Consider the following 18,715-nt stretch of genomic DNA (forward strand, 5'->3'; position numbering starts at 1 on the left):
AGCTGCAGGGCACTGATGCCCATGGGAGGCACGTGAGAACTGGGTCTGTCCCCGGCGGTGCCAGCAGGCGGTGGTCACGTACAACAATCACGTGCAGGGCAGAGATGGCCAGTTACAGTCAGGGTGCCGTGCTGCTGGCATGTGGGGTGCTGTGACTGGGGGTACCACTCATGTGGGGTCTGCATACACCCTTCTGCATGGCATCTTATGTGCTTAGACTGTGCTCATTTTCAAATGAAGTCTGCGCTCCTCCCTAGAAGACCCAGATAGCTGTCGCCGTCCTCCCACTGTCCCCACACAGCGCCTGGCCTAGGGGTGCTGGGAGGTGAGCGAGGGAGTGTGCGAGGGAGGGAGGGCGGGCGCCCTAGCAGCCATGCCTGCTCAGGCCTGCTGCCCTGAGCCTAGGTGCTGGGTCCACCATGTGGCCGTCCTGATTCCCTGTGAAGAGGTGCTCTAGCTTGAGGTGGGTTTTTGTAATGTTTTAACCGTAAAGTATGAATTTAGTATCCCAGGCATCATCGAACTAAGTCTAGACCAAATAGGAATTGGATTTTCAGTTTTGCTGGGGAGTCCATAGCTAAAAGGCCGAGATTTTGTAGTTTTTGACATATTAGAAGTGATTTGAGTCCACGTGTGGGATGTCAGTGATGACAGGCTGGTGACCCGCAGCCCCTCTGCCTTGATCCCCTTTCTTCCTGCTCCTGGCCCAGCTCCACTCCATCCTCGGTTCTCCCACCAGGGCAGATGTTGTCTTCAAAGCAGACAGGCTGCTTCTGCCCCACTCCGCGCGGGCTCCTTGGGCGTCTCCTCCTGTGAACAGCTGACCGGCCTCATGGTGATCAGTGGGCCCCAGCAAACTCCAGCTCCAGCCTCCCGTGCTCGTGTCGGGCCTGGAGTGCCACCCAGCAGGAGGACTCGCAGACATCCAAAGTTTCAGGGCGGCTCTGGGTGTCTTGGTCCCCGAGACTGCATGTCATCCATGCATGTGTGTGCACATGAGAGAGCGTGTGTGTTTACATGTGTGGCGTGTGTATACATGGGTGGGTGTGCATGGCATGGGGTGTGCATGTGTGAGCATATGTATATACATGTGCATGCCCATGTGTGTGCACATGTGTGCTGAGCTGGCTGCACTCGCACACAGCCCTTGGGCCCCATGCAGCAGTGTTTACAGAGAGCTCTGTGCAGGGCCTTGGCTGGGCCTGCTGCTCAGGGGGAGACAGAGCAGTCGTGCTGGAGGCTGGGGGCACGGAGGTGGGAGGGAGCAGGATCAGGAGCGGCAGGATCCAGCATGTGCACCTTTGCCGCAGAATTGTCGTGTAGTGGCAGGTGGGCTGTTCTGCACTCTGCTCAGCTAAGTGGTGTCTCAGCTAAGATCTAAGATTGGTGTTAGATCTGCAAGGATTTTTGACCAGTAGAAGTTGGTCATTTGAACCTTCCGAAAGTAAGAATTTCAGGTTTTCAATGAAGGGAAATGACACAACTTCACAAGACACTTAGTGTGAGTGACTTTCAAAACACAGTCTTGTAAAAGCCACAGCATCTTCTTGCGAAACCCAGCCAGCAGGCCGACACCTGAGCCAGACCGGGGCAGGCGGTAATGGTGGGATGGCCCATCACCCTTCAGCCATCTTACATGGTGCAGAAGAGGCTGTGTTAGCCTGTCCTGCTGCCATAACCAGGGCCGCAGGCTGGGAGCCAGAACCACAGAGAGTCATGCTTCATGGTTGGTCCCGGAGGCTCCAGGTCAGAGAAGGGGAGCCGCAGACCTGGTTCCCGTGAGGCCCTCCTCCCGGCTTGCCGAGGCACCTCGCTGTGCCCTCTGGTGACTGCTCCCCTTTGGGTAGGGACACCAGTCTACTCAGACCAGAGCCCCGCCCTCCTGACCTCGTTTGACCTCATGTCCAAATACAGGGGGACTCACACGCCTGCTGCTCAGGAGCCACCCCCCGGGTTCTGTGCCTGGACGCCCTCCGCTTAGCTTCCAGGCCGCCCCCATGCCAGTGGCCCCCGACCTCCTCCTCTGCCGCACTGTGTCTCCCCCAACCCCATGTGTCTTGTGCTTCTCCTGTGAGCTCTAGTTGTGGGAGGCAAGCTGACAGCTCCCAGACCTCTCCTCCAGCCAAACCCCAGAACTTAACCTGTCCGTAGGTGGTCTCAAACTCCCCCTGCCCAAATAGACAGCTGGCTCCCATCACCCCACCTGCTCTAGCCACAGCCCCGCCCCGGCCGATGGCGACTCCATCAGGTGTCACTAGGACCCTGTCTCTCGTGCCTCCCCTCCAGGCCAGCAGACGCGGTGGCTGCACCTGCAGCACGCAGAACCCCTCCGCCCAGCCCCCTTCCCTGTTCCCAGCTGCCACCACAGCCCTGGCTCCTGGAGTGGCCTGTCCCCAGTTCTGCTTCTCTCCCTCCTCACAGCGGTCAAGGGGTCCTGCACAAGTGGGGGTCAGAGCACAGCTCTCTGCTCTCAGCCCTGTGGGAGCCCCCAGGTCCGTGTCCCCAGAGTCAAAGCCTTGTCCCTTCAGCACCCACATGCCCTCACCATCTGCGCCCACACCTGGGCTCCTGCCTCAGGGCCTGGCACCTTCTCAGGGGCTGCCCCCCCCACCCCAGTTCTTGCTTTCCTCCTCCATTTTTATTATTTTCAGTCATAATACTTTTTCCTACTTACACCCGTAGTTGACTGTTTTTTTTTAATTCTTATTTGTACCACTAGAGGGCGACTCCAGGCAGGCAGGATTTCTGCCTGGGCTGCCAGATGCCCCCGGTGCTCATGGCCGGGCAGAGTGAGTGTTCAGTACGCCCTGGGTGCACATGTGCATTTCCCTTTAGTTTCTTGTTTTTGTCAGAGGAATATTATGTGCATCAAGATTAAGCACAAGTTTACTTGCTGCCCCACCTCCATGTCCTGCCCTGCTCCTCCCACCCTGCCTTTGGCTTTAGGTTCTCCGCAGTTGCCTCCATGGGCCTCCCTAATGAGGGGGCAGCTCTCTGGGTCCGCTATGGACCGACCCTGACCGGGTGGGTGATTGGCACACGTGCACCCGGCAGGGCCGCCCAGCGCAGGAGCGTGCGCTCATGTCATGGCATGGGTGTCTTTCCTCACGCCCAGGAGTGCTCCGAGTTCTGTGTCTGTCAGCCTGTTTTGTGTTTGAACATCACCTTGTATTTTTCTCTTTTCTACAGAATTCCAAGATTTCATTTTTCCTGTTACAGATAGAAGAGTAACTGAGTGTAGTCTCAAAATTCTCCACCCCGTGGTCTTACTGCCGCTGCCCCGGTTGCGCTCTCTTCCCAGAGGGTCCCGAGCCCCCACACTGGTGCCCCGCCTTCACATGGTGTGGGGCTCTGCTGCACGCAGCGCCTTTCTGCCGCTCCCTTGGGCACGTCTTATTTCCTGGGGCTGGTTTTGCTTGTTTTTGTCTTTCCTTTATTCTGTCCTAGACTTTGGAGTATCAGAAAGAGCACCTGCAAGAAGAACTCGGACACATTTCATATCCGTCCCTCGGTGTGGGTGGATAGTTTGGCAGGGTATAGAACTGCAGGTTCCAAGTCACTGTCCTCAGAGCTTTGAAGATGTGACTCCCTGTAACATCTATGGAGTTGGTTCTGGAGGGGCCTGTCTATTCTTCTCTGCGAGGTTTTGGAATCTTCTCTTTGTCCTTGGAAATTTGAAAAAGCACAGAGGAAATTGTGTAGGTCTCTTGTTTTTCAATCATTTTGCTCTGCACCTTGACATGGTGCAAAGATCTATCTTTCTTCAATTCTAAATAACCGTTTTCTTTGTACCTTGTAGTTCTGTCTTCCTCTCATTCTTCCTGTGTGTTCTGGGAAATTTCCTTCCCACCACTTTCCAGCCTTTCCTATAAATTGGTTATTTCTGCAGAGGGAATTTTATTTCCAAGAGTGTGTTGTTTTTCTTGTGCTCTATACCTTTCAGAACCCCATTCTTCCGAGCAAACGGGGGGGTGTAGACTTTAGCCACCTCTCTGATGTTAAGGACACCTATACCTGGTGTCTCCTCGGGTCATAGTTTGTTCTCTGTCATATGGCAGGTCCTGCTTGCGTGTCTCAGGTGCTAAGGTGTCTACCTGCATGGCAGTCACAGGGTGGGGTGATGAATGGGTCCCTGCCCTGTGTCTGTACAGCTGGCCCCTAAGTCAGTTTCCCTGGGGAAGCCATAGCACCTGGCTTGGCGCTGGCCTCCTTTGCCGTGGCGAGTGGTGTTGGCCCAACATTGCACAGTGAGCAGGCCTTTGCTGGAGGCCAGCGTCCACACTGCAGGCCGGCCCTTCCCACTAGGTAGCTGGACCAGGGAGAGAATTCCTCCCAGGGCTGGAGAGAATTGTCAGGTATGGCGTTTCCTTCCAGTACACTTGCCTTCTGACCTCGGGGTGGGGGACATGTCTCCAAAAGAAAGATGGGGATTCATCCCCTCTTTCCCCCAGCCCTCCTCTCCCTCCTGCCTCTGAACCTGCCTTCCCCAAACTGGTTCCTTTTCCATGGCAGCCTCCACTGCAGCCTCATTTCTCCCACCCCACCAGAGCCTTATTTCTTCCTCCTTATTCATTAGTGGCATTATTGGCCTTAATTTTTGTACATGTTTTTATTGTGAAAAATAACATGTATGCAGAAAAGTGCATATAAAAATGTGCCGTTGAACAAGTAACAGAAGTGCAGGCCTGCATGGTCACACCCAGCACTAGAAAGAGCAGCAGACTTAGTCCCAGGTCTCAACATGGTGCCTCTCAGTGGTTCTCCTCCCAACAAACAAAGGTCTTTTCAAGGTGGCTCCTCAGGGGCTTTGTGCTCTGTGCTCTCCTCCCAACTGGCTGCTGCTCGGATCTGCCGGGACTCATCTTCTGGAATTCCCTTGAGAGGGTTTTTAAGCCCTTTGGGAAATCAGTCCAGTAAGTCCAGTAAGGTTTAACCTCTCGGGTTCATGCGGCAGCTTCACCCAATTTGATCTCTGACGTCACCCGGTAGCTGAGGGAGATGTGGCCCCTTGTAAAGGTCTCTTCTCCCTGTGGACTAAGGTGTGTGCAGCCCATGGTTCACCTGCTGGGCCGTTCACCGCACCCTCCACCCCCTCCGTGGGTTTCAGTGATGTGTTGAGTAATGGTCCATTTTGTAGCTTGTCATAGATTACTATGAATGAGAGTGTGTAGATTTAAATACCTAAATTGTCATATATATATTTTTTAAATAGGAAGCAAATGCAGTTGACCTAGGCTGATGTTTACTTCATCTCCCCAGTTTTTGTCCATCTCTTCTCTCCTCCTCGTCTCATTAACACTCTTGCAGCAGGGATTGGCCTGTACTGTGCCCAGCGTCCTGGCAGAGGTCAGCACTGGCTCTCTAGTGTCCGTCCCCATGACCCTGGCGCTGCACTAAGGAGGTACAGGCGGACACGGGGTCTCGGTCTGACCGCAGCACCTTCTTCTGCAGGGTGGTGGACTTCCTGCTCAAGGCCATCATGCGCATCATGTGGTTCGCCGGTGGCTTCCACTGGGTGGCTGTGAAGGGCCGGCAGGCCCTGCCCACCGAGGCCACCATCCTCACCCTGGCACCACACTCCTCCTACTTTGATGCCATCCCCGTCACCATGACGATGTCGTCCATCGTGATGAAGGCAGAGAGCAGAGACATCCCGATATGGGGAAGTGAGTGAGCCCCTGCTCTCCCCCGCACTGGAGTGGGCTGCCCGGCGAGCCCCTGCCCACTGCTTGGTGCAGCTATACCCACATGAAATAGGCACCTGGTGTCCCTGATTTTTTCCTTTGATGTTCCGTCCATACATTAATTGTGAATTTTGTTTTTATTAGCACACAAGTGCCCTCAACTATCACCACATGTCAAGGTCCTTCTTCAAGCTCTGTCCGAAAAGAATGCATTTCCTTTGTCACACAGGAGTTCTAGAAGTCTGGGAATAGCTCACTGACTCCATTCTCACCCACTGTTAACTGAACCACAACCCAGATGCATAAGTGTCCCGAGGCCACAGAACAAATTAGCCAACCAGAGGCTTAAACCACAGAAATTTATGTTGTCTCAGTCTGGAGCCAGCAGTGTGATACTGGGGGCCCAAGTCCATGCGCCCGGGGACCCCAGGGGCAGGTGGGAGCCCTTCCTGCCACATCCGGCTCCTAGGGGCACAGGCGGTCCTGGGGGCATGCTCCAGCCTCCTCCTCCATCCTCATATGGCCTCCTCACGTGTCTAATAAGGACACCGGTCATCAGACACGCTAGCAAGACCTCCTCCCCAGATCCTTTACCAGTTAAGTCTGCACAGACCCTTTGTTCAAATAAGGCCACATTCGTAGGTTCCAGGGTCAAGATGTGGGCACTCTTTCTTGGGCGGCCCTGAGCTCATTGTGCCATTACTGGAGCCCGTGAGGAATCTGGGCCGTATACATGACCCCCTCGCATGTGGCAGTTCTTGCCCATGCCCTGCCAGCCCACATGGGGCCCATCAGGAGCACCCCTCGGGCCGCTGCCTGCTCCCATTCATACCCCGTGGCTCCAGGGACCGCCCACCTGTCCCCAGTCCTTGCCCCGCTGCTCCGCGCTGGCCTGCCAGCCTCTCCATCTTTTAGTCTGAGCCTTCCTGGCCATCCATGTGTCATGCTGAGCACATGTCTCTGCACATCCACAGGGCTTCTGGAGCCATGTGAGCTGCAGGGGCTGAGGGGGTCCACCGGCCCAGGGTCCCCACTCTGTCCACATTCTCTATGAGTTCTCGTGAGTTCAAGCATTCATCTGACAGTTATGTAAAGAATATTGCTTGGGTTTTGTTTTGTCTTTCTAATAAGTGGCACATTTGAGAGGCTCTCATACATTGTGCCTCTGCCCCCCCCCACTCCACCCCCCACCCCATCCCCTGTCAACACAGGGACTGGAGGCGCTCGGCGGACTTCTGACACTCGGTGGCTTTGCTGGCCCCTGGGCTGTAGGGCTGCACGCTCTCTCTGTTCACTGGCAGCGCTCTGGTGGCTTGGCCGGTGCCCTCGTGGTCAGGCACTGACTTGCCACCCACTCCATGGTGCGCCCATGGGGCCCCTCTAGGGACAGCCCAGAGTCCCTGCCTGCCTCCCGTGGCAGGAGCAGCGCACTCCACACGAGGGTCACACCTTCTCTTCCAGCTCTGATAAAGTACATACGGCCAGTGTTTGTGTCCCGATCAGACCAAGCCTCCCGCAGGAAGACGGTGGAGGAGATCAGAAGACGGGCCCAGTCAAATGGAAAGTGGCCACAGGTGACAGCCCTGTTCCCGTGTGGGGACGTTACTTTGAAATGTGAACTTGGAGGTTGGGGATTGGGGGACTAAAGGGCCAGGACTTGCCTTCCTTGGGGCTGAATTTATTTTGTTCATTTTGTTTCTGATGAGTGTGTGAATCCAGGAGTGCTAAATATCAGGTACTTTGGGTCCCAAAATTTTAAAAGTAAAGCACTTCTCACACGCCTCTCAGGTTCCCGAATCTTTACTGAAAATGAACCTTTCAGAGAGTTCTAACTCAGAAAGAGCTGGGTCCCCTGCCCCAGGCAGCACAGCCTCGTGTCTGGCTAGCCCATCGGTCTGCAGTGTGCACACACCTGCTCCTAGAACGCCTGGACTGAGCTTGGCCCACCTGCGTCTGGAGCCCGTGCAGCATGGACAAGGCATGCCCAGGCTGTGGGGTGGTGGCCCCCTGACGTCAGCAGGCATCTGGCTTCTCCTGCATTCTGGTCCTCTTTGTTGAGAAGCTGGAAACCCCAGCGGGCTCCCTGGGCGGGTGGCATCCAGGCACCAGTGCCCATGGGCAGCCCGTGGGGGCTATGACTCCCAGAGTACCCTGGCTGCCGCCCCCACAGGCACAAGTCGCCCCCTCTGTTCAGGGCCACGTTTTCCAGCACGTGGGGACGCTCAGTTTGCATCTCCTTGCCAGGCGTCAGTGGGAGTGATTGCAGGCCTGGCGGGTGCTGCTGTCCTGCGGATTCTGGGGTGTCTTGGGTTGCTGGCCCTCCCCATGGGCCTCGCCACCCTGCCCGAGGCCGTGTTCCCTCAGCCAAGGGCGCCCCCCCAAGTGCCTTTGTCCCCGAGGGCTTGTGGGACGCCTGTGCTGGGCCCACATTACGTCCTCACAGCCATGGCGAGATGCTTATCCGTGTACAGGGCCCGCAGTCTAAGGGGGCATGCACTGCACCGCTGCTCGCATTCTGGTTGCTTTTTTTTTCAGATTTTAATATAATCCATAGTTAGGAATTCGATGTGCACTTCTATAATGTATCTTACCATTTTCAACTGAACGTAGTTAAAGCACCAAAATAAAGTCAGCAGTAAAGAAACCAGACCAAGAATTGGCACCAGTAAACCCTGGACTTCTCCCCTTAAGGCTGACCTTTTCTTTTCCATTCCCAGATAATGATCTTTCCAGAAGGAACGTGCACCAATAGGACGTGCCTGATCACCTTCAAGCCTGGTGTGTAGTTTTCTTAATTGTTTCCTTGTCTCTTTGGGAGCACAGGGGAGCCCCTCACAGCCACCAGGGCCCCCGAATTTTGCCACCAAAGGCCTCTCGGCTGGAAGACACCCTGTCATCGGTCCCTGCTGGGCGGTGCGCCCTGGGTTTTCTCAGGGTCGGGCTGGGACCAGCACCAAGGTTGGGGAGAGCCGCCTGGCCCCGAACACCCATTGGCTGGGAAGGCTCGGTGGGAAGGCTTGTCCTGCTCCAGGGCCAGCCAAGGGCAGGCCGAGCACCTGCGCCGTGTCCCTCTCTCCGCAGGGGCGTTCATCCCGGGAGTCCCTGTCCAGCCTGTGGTGCTACGGTACCCAAACAAGCTGGTGAGTTTCCGCCCCGCCCCGTGCTGGCGCACAAGGCCCCATGTTCATGGGCGCTAAGGTGCTGACCACTGTCGTGGTCTGTCCTGGCATTTTGGTGTGAAGCCCGCACCCCCATGTCCTCAGGAGCTCGTCCTGGGAAGTTTACAATTAAGATGTAAGTTCCAGAAGGCCGGAGGCAGCAGGATAGGAGTCTAGTGATGACTAGTTAAGTTCTAAATGCAAAATTAAAAGAGGGGCATTTGGGGTTGGAGCACCAGGTGACCTTGACAAACAAACCCCCCCTCAGTTCAGGGGACAGGAGTAGAGAGGCTTCAGAGCGGGTGTCTGGTGGGGACACTTGGGGACATTGTTCCATACATGGACCTCCCTCTGTCACTGCGTGTCAGCGTAATGGCAAAGAGGAGACTTGCAGGTCCTGACACAGGCTGGACCTGTTGGTGTCAGGGTTACCGTGACCTCTGGGAGCAGGAGGCCCCTGGCCCACCGGCTGCCGGGCCAGGCCTGTAGGGTCCAGGTTTGCCACCGGCCCCTGTGCCTGCAGCTGTGCACTGGTGTCCTGGACGGAGGCTGTCAGCGGCCAGCGAACAGGAGCCACCTGGGTGTGGCCGCAGCACAAGCCGACAGACGCTGTCCTTAGAATACACACCCGAAACCGGAGAGGGTGCACCTCAGCAGTTTCTGAAAATAAGGATCTGCTGGTGTAAATCCTAGGCTTTCCATTCTTTCAGTTCTGTAGACTTACTGGAAGCAAGGTGCCTTTACTGGGCTCCCCGGGCATCTGGCACCCCTGGCAGGGAGGCAGGAGGTCTCTGCTGTGTGCCCGTCAGCTGCGTGGTCGCAGGAGAACTCCGTTGCTCCCGGGTTGCAGTGCAGATGTGCAAAGAAGGGGCAGCGAGGTGGGGGTGCCCTGGCAGGTAGCTTTACAGAACTCCCAGGAAGAGTGCGTTGGGGGGAAGGACTGCAGGAGGAGGAAGCCCACATGGGGGCCGGTGTCAGGATGGAGACAGGGTATGTGTCAGCTGAGTCCCCCGCTTGGTGGTGTGACGGAGTGAGGATGGAGAGTCGGCAGCGCTCCGGGGCCCTGGGCACACAGCAGAGGCGAGGCGAGGCCCCTGCACTGTTTGCTCAGCTCTCCCTGGGCCCGGGGCTGACCCATGAGCGTCTCTGGGGGTGCGGCCAGGACTCGTGGGGTAGAGGTGGGTGTGTGGAGTGAGGCTGGCACAGCGTCGTGTGGCCAGTGACAGGCCCTGCTCACAAGGCCCCCTCGAGCATGTCTGAGAGCAGAGGCAGAACAGGTCCCCATGTCACAGACTGAAGTCCCCAGGGACACTTGGGGAAGGGGAGCAGGAAGGGGAGGGGCCAGGGGCTGCATCTCGTGGACATCGGAACTGATGGCCTCGGAGCTGTGGGCGGAGAGGTGAGCGTGTCTGGGGGTCCTACAGGCCGTGAGCACCGGCCTCTGCCCCCAAGGGGACCTGGGAGGAAGGTCCGCGTCCCTGGGTCAGGGTGGGCCCAGCAGCCAGGCTGGCGGTGGGGGGGGGAAGGGTCTGAAGGGTGCCTGTGGGGATTCCTGGCCCCCAGCCTGCAGTCCTGACTCATTCTGCACCTCTCCTGCCCCCAGGACACCATCACGTGGACGTGGCAGGGACCTGGAGCGTAAGTCAGACCGTCCGCTTCGCCCTGTCCTCCCAGAAAGCCCAGGGCCACTCTCGGGACTGCCCTGCACGCCCGTTACTTCTGCACATTAGGGACTGGCCCACAGCCCACGTGAGGGGCCTGTGCCCTTGGGCTCAGCCCGCTGTGACGACGAGATGTGCACAGCTGGCCTGCTGTGGCCCCCCGGGCTCTGGGGCTGTGCTAACAATCTCCAGCCCCAGCAGGAAGGTGGCAGAGAACTTCAGAACCTGCCTTGAGCCTGTCCGCTCCGGGGTTCCCGTCAGGTCATCTGCCTGGTGGCCCCTGGAAAAGAAAGGGGAATTCTGGGGCCGCCCTCCTTGGACACGGCGGTGAGGGGGAGGCATGGGGGCTCCTGGACACAGTCCTGCAGGGTGCCAATGTTTGAGCTGGTGTTTGGAGGCCAGTGGGTGGTGAGGCCAGGCAGAGCCCTCCCAGGACCTCCAGGCCTCTCCAGGCCTGGCCACAGTGTTGAGAGGTGCCATGAGGGGCTGCAAGTCCATGTGGTGGCGCTGGCATTGCTGAGGCCGGACTGGGAAGTGCCAGTGGCAAGGGGCAAGGTGGAAGCTGGGGGCAGGGCAAGGGAGTGGTTCCTCCGGGGTCCTGGAGGCCTGGACTTGCGGCTGGCCATGACACAGAAGTAGGGCACATCCAGAGAGAGAAGAGGGCAATTCATGGTGGGCGAGCAAGGGCCCATGGGCAGGGGATTCCACGAGGCTCCCTGTTTCCAGCTCCGGCAACACAAGAGTGGCTGTTTGGTTCTGGCACCAGGGACCTGGGGGGCCAGGTGTGGCGACAGTGTCACTCTGGGCCTAGGGGGTGTCCAGGCGGAGTTGGGGTCAGGCTGACCAAGGTTTCCTAAGCTAGAGGACAAACTTGGGAAATGGTGGCTTGCAGGGCAGATCCAAGCAGCAGGCATAGGTGTGCTTAATAGGAGCAGTGCCGACCGCTGCCTGATGGAGGTAGCCTTCTCACGCGTCGCTGTGTTCTGATCTGAGTCAGGCTGAGGAAGGCTTAGCTCCCCTCCTGAAAGAGAATTAACTTCCCAGTAGTGCCCTCTTCAGGGAAAGGGGATCCAGAGATTGTGTCCCAGAACTGGAAGTCATTTAACCGAAATGAACTGAGAATCTGTTAACCAGTGCTATCGATGTGTTTGTTTTTAAGACTGGAGATCCTGTGGCTCACGCTGTGTCAGTTTCACAATCAAGTGGAAATTGAGGTTTGTATAGATAGTGTTATACAATGTCATCTGGGGTCTAAGTAAATTCGGTGTCGATCGGGGTCTATGTAGATGCCATGTCGTACAGCGTCCATTGAAGTCTGGACAGATAGAGTGTGTACAGCACTGGATTGTCTGTTTAGATGTAGTGTTATAAAATGTTCTGTTGTTTGCACGGATACAATGTTGTATAACAGTACATTGTTGTCTATATGATACAAAGTTGTGGGCTTTCTACAGTGTTACATTGCCTACACAGTGTTGTGTTTTCACAGGCACCACATACAATGTTATTTTGGGATCTGTACAGATACCCTGTTGTACAGTTGACCTTTGAACAACTCAACTTTGTGTGGTCCACTTACATGCAGACTTTTTTCAGTAAATATATTGGAAATTTTTTGGAGATTTACGACATCTGAAAAGCCTTTTTTTTTTCTCTAGCTTATTTTATTGTAAGAGTATGATTTATAACACATGTTCAAAATATGTGTTATCAAGTATTTATGTTATTAGTGGGCTATTAGTAAAGTTTTAGGGGGAGTCAGAAGTTACTTGTGGATTTTTACTATAGGGCATGTCAGTGCCCCTAACCCCCAAGTTGTTCAGAGATCAACTGTAATTCTTTTGTATGTAAAAACTCCCACTGTGGAAAGTTAGAAATACAGAAATGCCCCAGTGAGCAGGAGCTTCTGTTTCAGGTGGGGGCGCGGACACTCTAGGTGAGGAATGGGTAGCTGGAGTTTTTGCACATGTGTGTGTGTGTGCCCACGTGAAAGTTGTGTGATGGTCCTAGTGGGAGATGCATTGACAGATCACACTTGTGACCATCACTTAAGATGGTGCAGGCAGGGTGAGTGTCTCGTGGTACTGTATAAGTAACACCGCCTCTCTGTGTGCTCAGTTCCTGCCCGTGTACAGCCCTTCCGAAGAGGAGAGGAAGGACCCTGCGCTGTACGCCAGCAATGTGCGGCGTGTGATGGCTGAGTGAGTGGCCACCCCTCCTCCCGGGACTGTCTGGGGGCATCCGCTGGGGCGCTGGTCCCCTTCAGTTCCCCGAGTGTCACCGCTGTTGTCCACCTGCTGGCTTCCACCTTAGCACTGCTCAGAGAAAACAGCCTGTAGCATTAGAAAAATGGGTTTTTACAAAGCCAGTGAGGATGAGGTGACGGTGTGCAGGCTGCTCGCTTCATGTCTCCTGTTCTTGTTTGGTGATACTCCCACTTATTCAACATTTAGAAAATGGTTAACCATCACATAATTTTACAAATTTCGAGTGTGCCCGTAGCCCTCAGTTGCTGGGTGCTGCATCCGGGTGCCCCAATGGAGACGGGCAATGAGGCCTGGCAGACCTCAGGACCCACATGGGGCATCCTTGAAGCCTCACTTGTCAGTTAACACATGTATGTTTATTACTGCGTTTATTCCTCTCACCGAGCTAAGCATGGCTTTGCACGTGTCCTCCTCTAAGGTGACTTGTGCTGCTTACAGGACGAGCATGCATGCTGTTAGGGACAGTCTACCGTCCTACTTTTATACAATTCCACAGGGGTTTCTTACAGGGGCAGTCCAGCGCACACCTGCCCCCCTGCCTGCCTCCCTCCCTCCATGTCCCATTCCCTCTCTCCTCTCTCATCTGCCTCCAACCCAGGCTGCCTCTGAGTTTGGCCCCTGAGGTGCCAGGAGGGGCTCTAACAGAGCGTGTCACCTGTGGGGAGGCCTGCAGGGCTGGGAGGGCTTTGAGGGCTGTGCTGGCTGGTGTGACGGGCTTCTGAGGTCAAGTGGGTCTCCTCCCTGTGTACACCCAGGCCCTGCTTTGCACATTCTGCTCACCATGTGAACTCCAGGCCCCGCCTTGTGCCGTCTGTGACTGTGCGCAGCAGTCACACACCTGACCTCCATGAATGTAAATTAAGACTCAGGGGTGTGCTCTGGTTTTGCCCACATGCTCCTGCAGGGGCCAGGTGCAGGGCACAGGGTCCAGTGCACACTCCCTGTCTCCTCTCTGGCACCCACCTCAGATTCCTTCTCCCTCTCTGAATCACATGCCAGGACACATATGGGGCAGTCAGCCATCAGGATGTACTGGACTCTCAACTTCTGGGAAATCAGTACCCTTGGTGACCCATCTAACCACTTGATAAATAATAGCCACAGAATTGCAGCCTCAGTGAGTTAGTGTATTTTTTTAGTACATCGTCAAATAAATTCGCTACTAAAAATTTTTAAATGTACGTCCTAAAGAAACTCTCTGTATTAATGGAGAAGCCTCACATGTTCCTGTACCTGCTGGGCCAAGACGGCACCCTGGGGGTTAACCAGAAAAGGGCAGGTAACCCCCAGGGCACCACCGTGGCCCAGCAGGTACAGGAGAAGTGGGGAAACGCGGAAGGGGGTCGTCACCTCCCTGGTCCTCAGCCCCACCTGAGAATGTCCAGGAACCCCATGCGCGTGTTGGGCAGCCCCGAGCTGGCCCCGTCCCCACTGTGGAACAGTCAGAGATGCTCCTCCTCAGTTTCGGCTTCTGTCCCCAAGGACTGTCACTCAGTTTGCCAAGGGGATTCACCAGCCTGGAGGAAAGTCTGGAAAGTCACTGTTTCCCTCCTGGGGGATTGACATAATATCATCATGGCAATGGGGAACTACTGTCAAAATGAGAAGCCCAACCAGTGTGTGTGGGGTTGGGGGAGGAGGGGAGTGTCTGTACTTGCACAGTGGCTGCCCCACGTTCTCTTTAGGAAGAGGTGATCCGTCCTGAAACCTGGCTCAGCTCTGAGTCCTGGCTTGCCCACTGACTTGAGGGAGGTGCCAACTTTAAAAGCGACTCCTGGCCATCTGTAAGGACAGGTGGAGCTTCTGAACTAAGTCCCCACGGGGCCGTGCCCTCTTGTTTCAGGCACCACACGCATGCTCACTTCCTGGCAGGGTAGAGACCATGATAATGCTGAGCTAACTGCAAAGCCTGGGGGAGCTTGCATCCGGTTGCCCTGATGGAGATGGGGAATGAGGCCAATAATTGAAATTTGTGGTCCGCTGTTCAGCGTGTATATTTCATGCTCAATATGGACTTTAAACATCACCCTTCTGTGCACCTTGCATTCCGAGTACTCGCCCCCCCAGTAGCTCCACTTAAGGCTGCTGCACGCTGGGGCCGCGTTCTGTAGGCACGCATGAGAACTATGCCCCCCCAACCCGCAGGGCTCGGGAGGGCGCCCTGGGTTAGGGGTAGGGCGAGGAGCCCACACCTCTGCTGCTGGAAGCCTGTCTCCTCTCCCTCCTTCCTCCATGTCGTTCACCCTGCTCAGGCCCAACAGCCCTCTGGGGAGGGTCAGGCAGGAGACCCCCAGCTCTGGCAGGGGCAGGGGCAGGCCTCTCGGCCTCTGCCAAGGGGGAATGGCTTTCCTGGTTTGGCAGCATGGCCAGCCAGCCTCCCTCCGCCGGTGCTCTTGGCCCAGCGGGAGTATGGAGGGGTTTAGCCAGGGTCTCCAGCGTGACCCTGCACCCAGCCCTCCCCAGGTCTACCCCCGGAAGGCGGGCTTCAGGGCACTGCTTCCACGACCCAGCCTCCTGCCCTTGCAATCACCGGAGACTGCCTCTGCTGTGCCAACAGGAGCCAAAGGGATGGAGGGGCGACTCACAGCTGGACACGAGTCCTGAAAAATGGGGGTGGGAGGGATTTGCCCGCCCATCAGGCATCCTCACACACCGTGTCCTTAGTCCAGCTCTTGGGTGTTAGACGTCGGCTCTCCTGATCCGACAGCTCGTGTAGCTGCTTCAAGTTCTTTCTCAGGCTGAGTGCCAGCAGGCACACTGGGGGCTTTTCCAGGCAGAGCTGCTTGGTCCCCACTGCCCCTCCTGTGGTGCCCCATGAGCGATTCCAATCAAGGAAAATGTGCTCTTCATGACTTTCTCTTCCAGTTTCTCCTTTCAATGTTTAAAGTAAGTTTTATGGGGGTGCAGAATTTGAACAGGAAATGTCAGCAAATGTATCATTTACCAGGCAGGTAGAGGTCTTACATCCCACAATGGGAGGGGTCGCCCTTTCAAATGTACACATTCTCATGGACAAATCACTGTGCAGTGTGGATGCCACCGCGGTCTGAGCTAGACAGGCGTGTGAGTCGGCAAGTGGCTCTGCCATGTGTATTTCTGCCATCAAAGCTGGTTCTGTAGAGTCCACGAGACAGGGGCCCTGCAGAGCCTCTTATTATTAAGGCCACGTGCCGACACCTGCCGTCACCCCGAGTGTCCCTCCAGCACTGCGGCTCCGCCAGCAGGGCAGCCACACCGGGCAGGCTGACGAGGGGTGCCCGCCTCTCTCCTGCAGCGCCCTGGGTGTCTCTATAACCGACTACACATTTGAGGACTGCCAGCTGGCCCTGGCAGAAGGACAGCTTCGTCTCCCCGCGGACACCTGCCTTCTAGAATTTGCCAGGCTGGTGAGGGGCCTGGGGTGAGTTGCTGTATTTTCTTGTTTGGGCGGGTGGCCAGAAGTGATGCTCCCCGAAGCCATCACGGATGGGCATCAGTGCCCTGGCGCATGTGGCGGGGCAAGTGTGGCCCTCGCGGATGCAGGGAGGGTCGGCGGAGCCTGCATAGCTGCCGTCCGCGGGCCCAGGGTCCCCATGAGCACTGTTGTGACCCACCTGGAGGACGCAGCCAGCTCCAAGGCCAGCCGGAGACCAAGGAGAAAACCGTGCTGGTTCTCAGGTTTTTGTGGGGCTTCTTTTTTTTTTTTTCAAATGTCAACTTCACTCTTCATGGAAGTGTCTTCCAACCCTTGAAAGTCAGAAGCAGCCATCTACGGGTGCCTCCCCAGCTGACAGACTGGCCCACCCAAGGGTGCAGGTCCACACATCCACGGGGGTACAAATGCCCATGTAGACGCTTCAGCAGAGTACTTTGTGTGCCTTCAGATTATTAGAACACCTTTTCTTGAAAACTAATTTACTGCCTGCTATATAAGTAACTTTAATATTTTCTTGAGTCCTTAAATACAACAGTAAATATCAGTGGTATTTTTAGCATTCTGGAATTCTACTGAAAAAATTCCTTCCCTCTTTTTTTAGTCTAAAACCAGAAAAACTTGAAAAAGATCTGGACAAATACTCAGAAAGTGCTAGAAGGAAGAATGGGGACGCCATCGACCTCCCAGAGTTCGCGGCCTACCTGGAAGTCCCCCTTTCGGACACACTGGGAGACATGTTCTCCCTGTTCGATGAGGTGAGCACCACCCTGGGTGGGAGGCTTGGTGGCGCCGCCTCTGACCTCGGAGTAACTGTCTTCACTGCGATGTAAACATTCCCGAGACAGCTTTAGGGGAGAGAAGGAACCCCCTCGCTGCCTGTGCTGCAGTCCACCCCCCACCACGGGGTGTACTGTCTCTCGTGCTTTCAGATACACACAGAAACCTGACATTAAAGTTAACAGTGGCTGATAATCACACAATTGAAGTGCGACTGCTCACAGGCCTGCTGGTATCAGTGTCCCCTTCCCCAGAGACCCCGCTTGGCTGGTCTTTCTCCACAGGGGCTCTATCTCCATGGCTGTTGGCCCCCTGTGTGGTGTGTGAGGACTGCACCCTGGGACAGCATCCCGCCCCTCCACCCACACGCATGGCCTGGCCGTGTGGGGATCAGCCCTCACACCGCTGCAGCCCTGCGTGTGGGGGACTTGGGGTGGGAGAGTGCGCGCAGGGGCAGGCTGCCACACCTGGCCTTCCTCGGTGTCTGCATCCCAACACAGACCCGGTGCATAGGAGCCGGGCCGGCGGTAGCTGTGTGAGAAAGGCTGCTCCAGCCATGCATGTTCTGTGCAGACAGATAGCATGTTCCATGTGAACACATGGCATGCTCTGTGTAAACCACAGTGTGAATGTGTGGACAGCACAGCGCATTCCATGGACACCGCAGTGTGCTCTGTGTGCAGCGAGGGGCGCCACGGTCTGCCTGTTGTAGAACCAGGAGTCGGGTCAGGCGAGTGGCAGGGAAGCGACAGGCGCTTGAGGGCCTCCGCATGGGTCATGTGATCTTTGCTCCGCGGCGCCGGTGCTTGTGCTGGCCCCTACACTCTCGCACCCAGTTGGGAAGCCAGACCCCTGGCCCGGTGGCGTCGACCTGCACCTTCTGCCAGCGCAGCCCCCACTGTGCTGCAGCTGCTTGGGTGCTTGGGCAGCAGGGGTTTGAACAGGAGCCAGGGAACGTGGATGGCGGGGCACCCTGTGGCCACATGTGACTGGCAGGTGTTGGCTGAGCACCGCATGTCTCACCCAGCGAGCGGGTGTCTGGTTTCCATGTCCCGCTGATTCACGTACACACCGGGTGGGAGGTGGGGGGAGGGGCCTGCGGCTCACAGGGAGGGCCTCTCACCCCGGGCCAGGCGCATTCCCAGACCGGGAACTCGTAGGCACCACCTGCGTGAACCCAGCCGCCTGGGCCCGAGCACCCTCCTGGACCCCCAGTCAACCCTGCGCCTCACCCTGGGGTACCCTCTGCCCCTTAACGCACCCTGGGGATCCCCCTGCCTCACCCTGCACCCTGGGATCTCCCCCCATGCCTCACCCTGGGTTTCCCCCGTACCTCACCCTGGGGACCCCCCCTGCCCCCACCTCACCCTGGGGACCCCCCGTGCCTCACCCTAGGGACCCCCCCTGCCCCCGCCTCACCCTGGGGACCCCCCAGTCCCGCCCCTGGGGCCAGGGGCTATTGCAGGGAAGGCTGCCATTTCCCCTCAAAGGACACCCAGGTGGGGCAGACAGTGCACCAGAAATCCCTCCCCTGAGTCACCCCCTCCCCCCCGTGACCTGGAGTCCTCCCTCCGCCCACCCCCTCGCCTCCCCTTGGGCAGGAGTCCTGCCTGCACCCAGCTCCTCCCTATCTGCCTGCTGGCCCCTCCCTCTCACTCAGTGGCCTGCTTGCACCCTGTCCCGTGCACCCCCAGCCTGCCTGAGGCGCCCAGCAGAGTCCACACTGCCTGGTGCTGGGTGGCCAGCACCACGT

The 18,715-nt window shown here is 56.7% G+C and overlaps 1 protein-coding gene across 2 annotated transcripts in view; it reads left to right on the top strand.

The window, feature by feature from the left end:
* The window catches only part of LPCAT1 (lysophosphatidylcholine acyltransferase 1), a 38,690-nt gene that overhangs the window by 14,353 nt on the left and 5,622 nt on the right, over positions 1-18,715 (top strand). For both annotated transcript variants that reach the window (XM_057496726.1, XM_036919945.2), the window contains exons 3-11: positions 5,452-5,666; positions 7,146-7,258; positions 8,402-8,462; positions 8,766-8,824; positions 10,446-10,480; positions 11,663-11,717; positions 12,622-12,704; positions 16,045-16,170; positions 16,787-16,940. In XM_057496726.1, coding sequence (XP_057352709.1) covers positions 5,452-5,666; positions 7,146-7,258; positions 8,402-8,462; positions 8,766-8,824; positions 10,446-10,480; positions 11,663-11,717; positions 12,622-12,704; positions 16,045-16,170; positions 16,787-16,940 — 901 coding nt within the window. The remainder of the gene's footprint in view (positions 1-5,451; positions 5,667-7,145; positions 7,259-8,401; positions 8,463-8,765; positions 8,825-10,445; positions 10,481-11,662; positions 11,718-12,621; positions 12,705-16,044; positions 16,171-16,786; positions 16,941-18,715) is intronic.

The sequence above is a fragment of the Manis pentadactyla genome, chromosome 2, assembly GCF_030020395.1.
Source record: "Manis pentadactyla isolate mManPen7 chromosome 2, mManPen7.hap1, whole genome shotgun sequence".
Lineage (NCBI taxonomy): Eukaryota > Metazoa > Chordata > Mammalia > Pholidota > Manidae > Manis > Manis pentadactyla.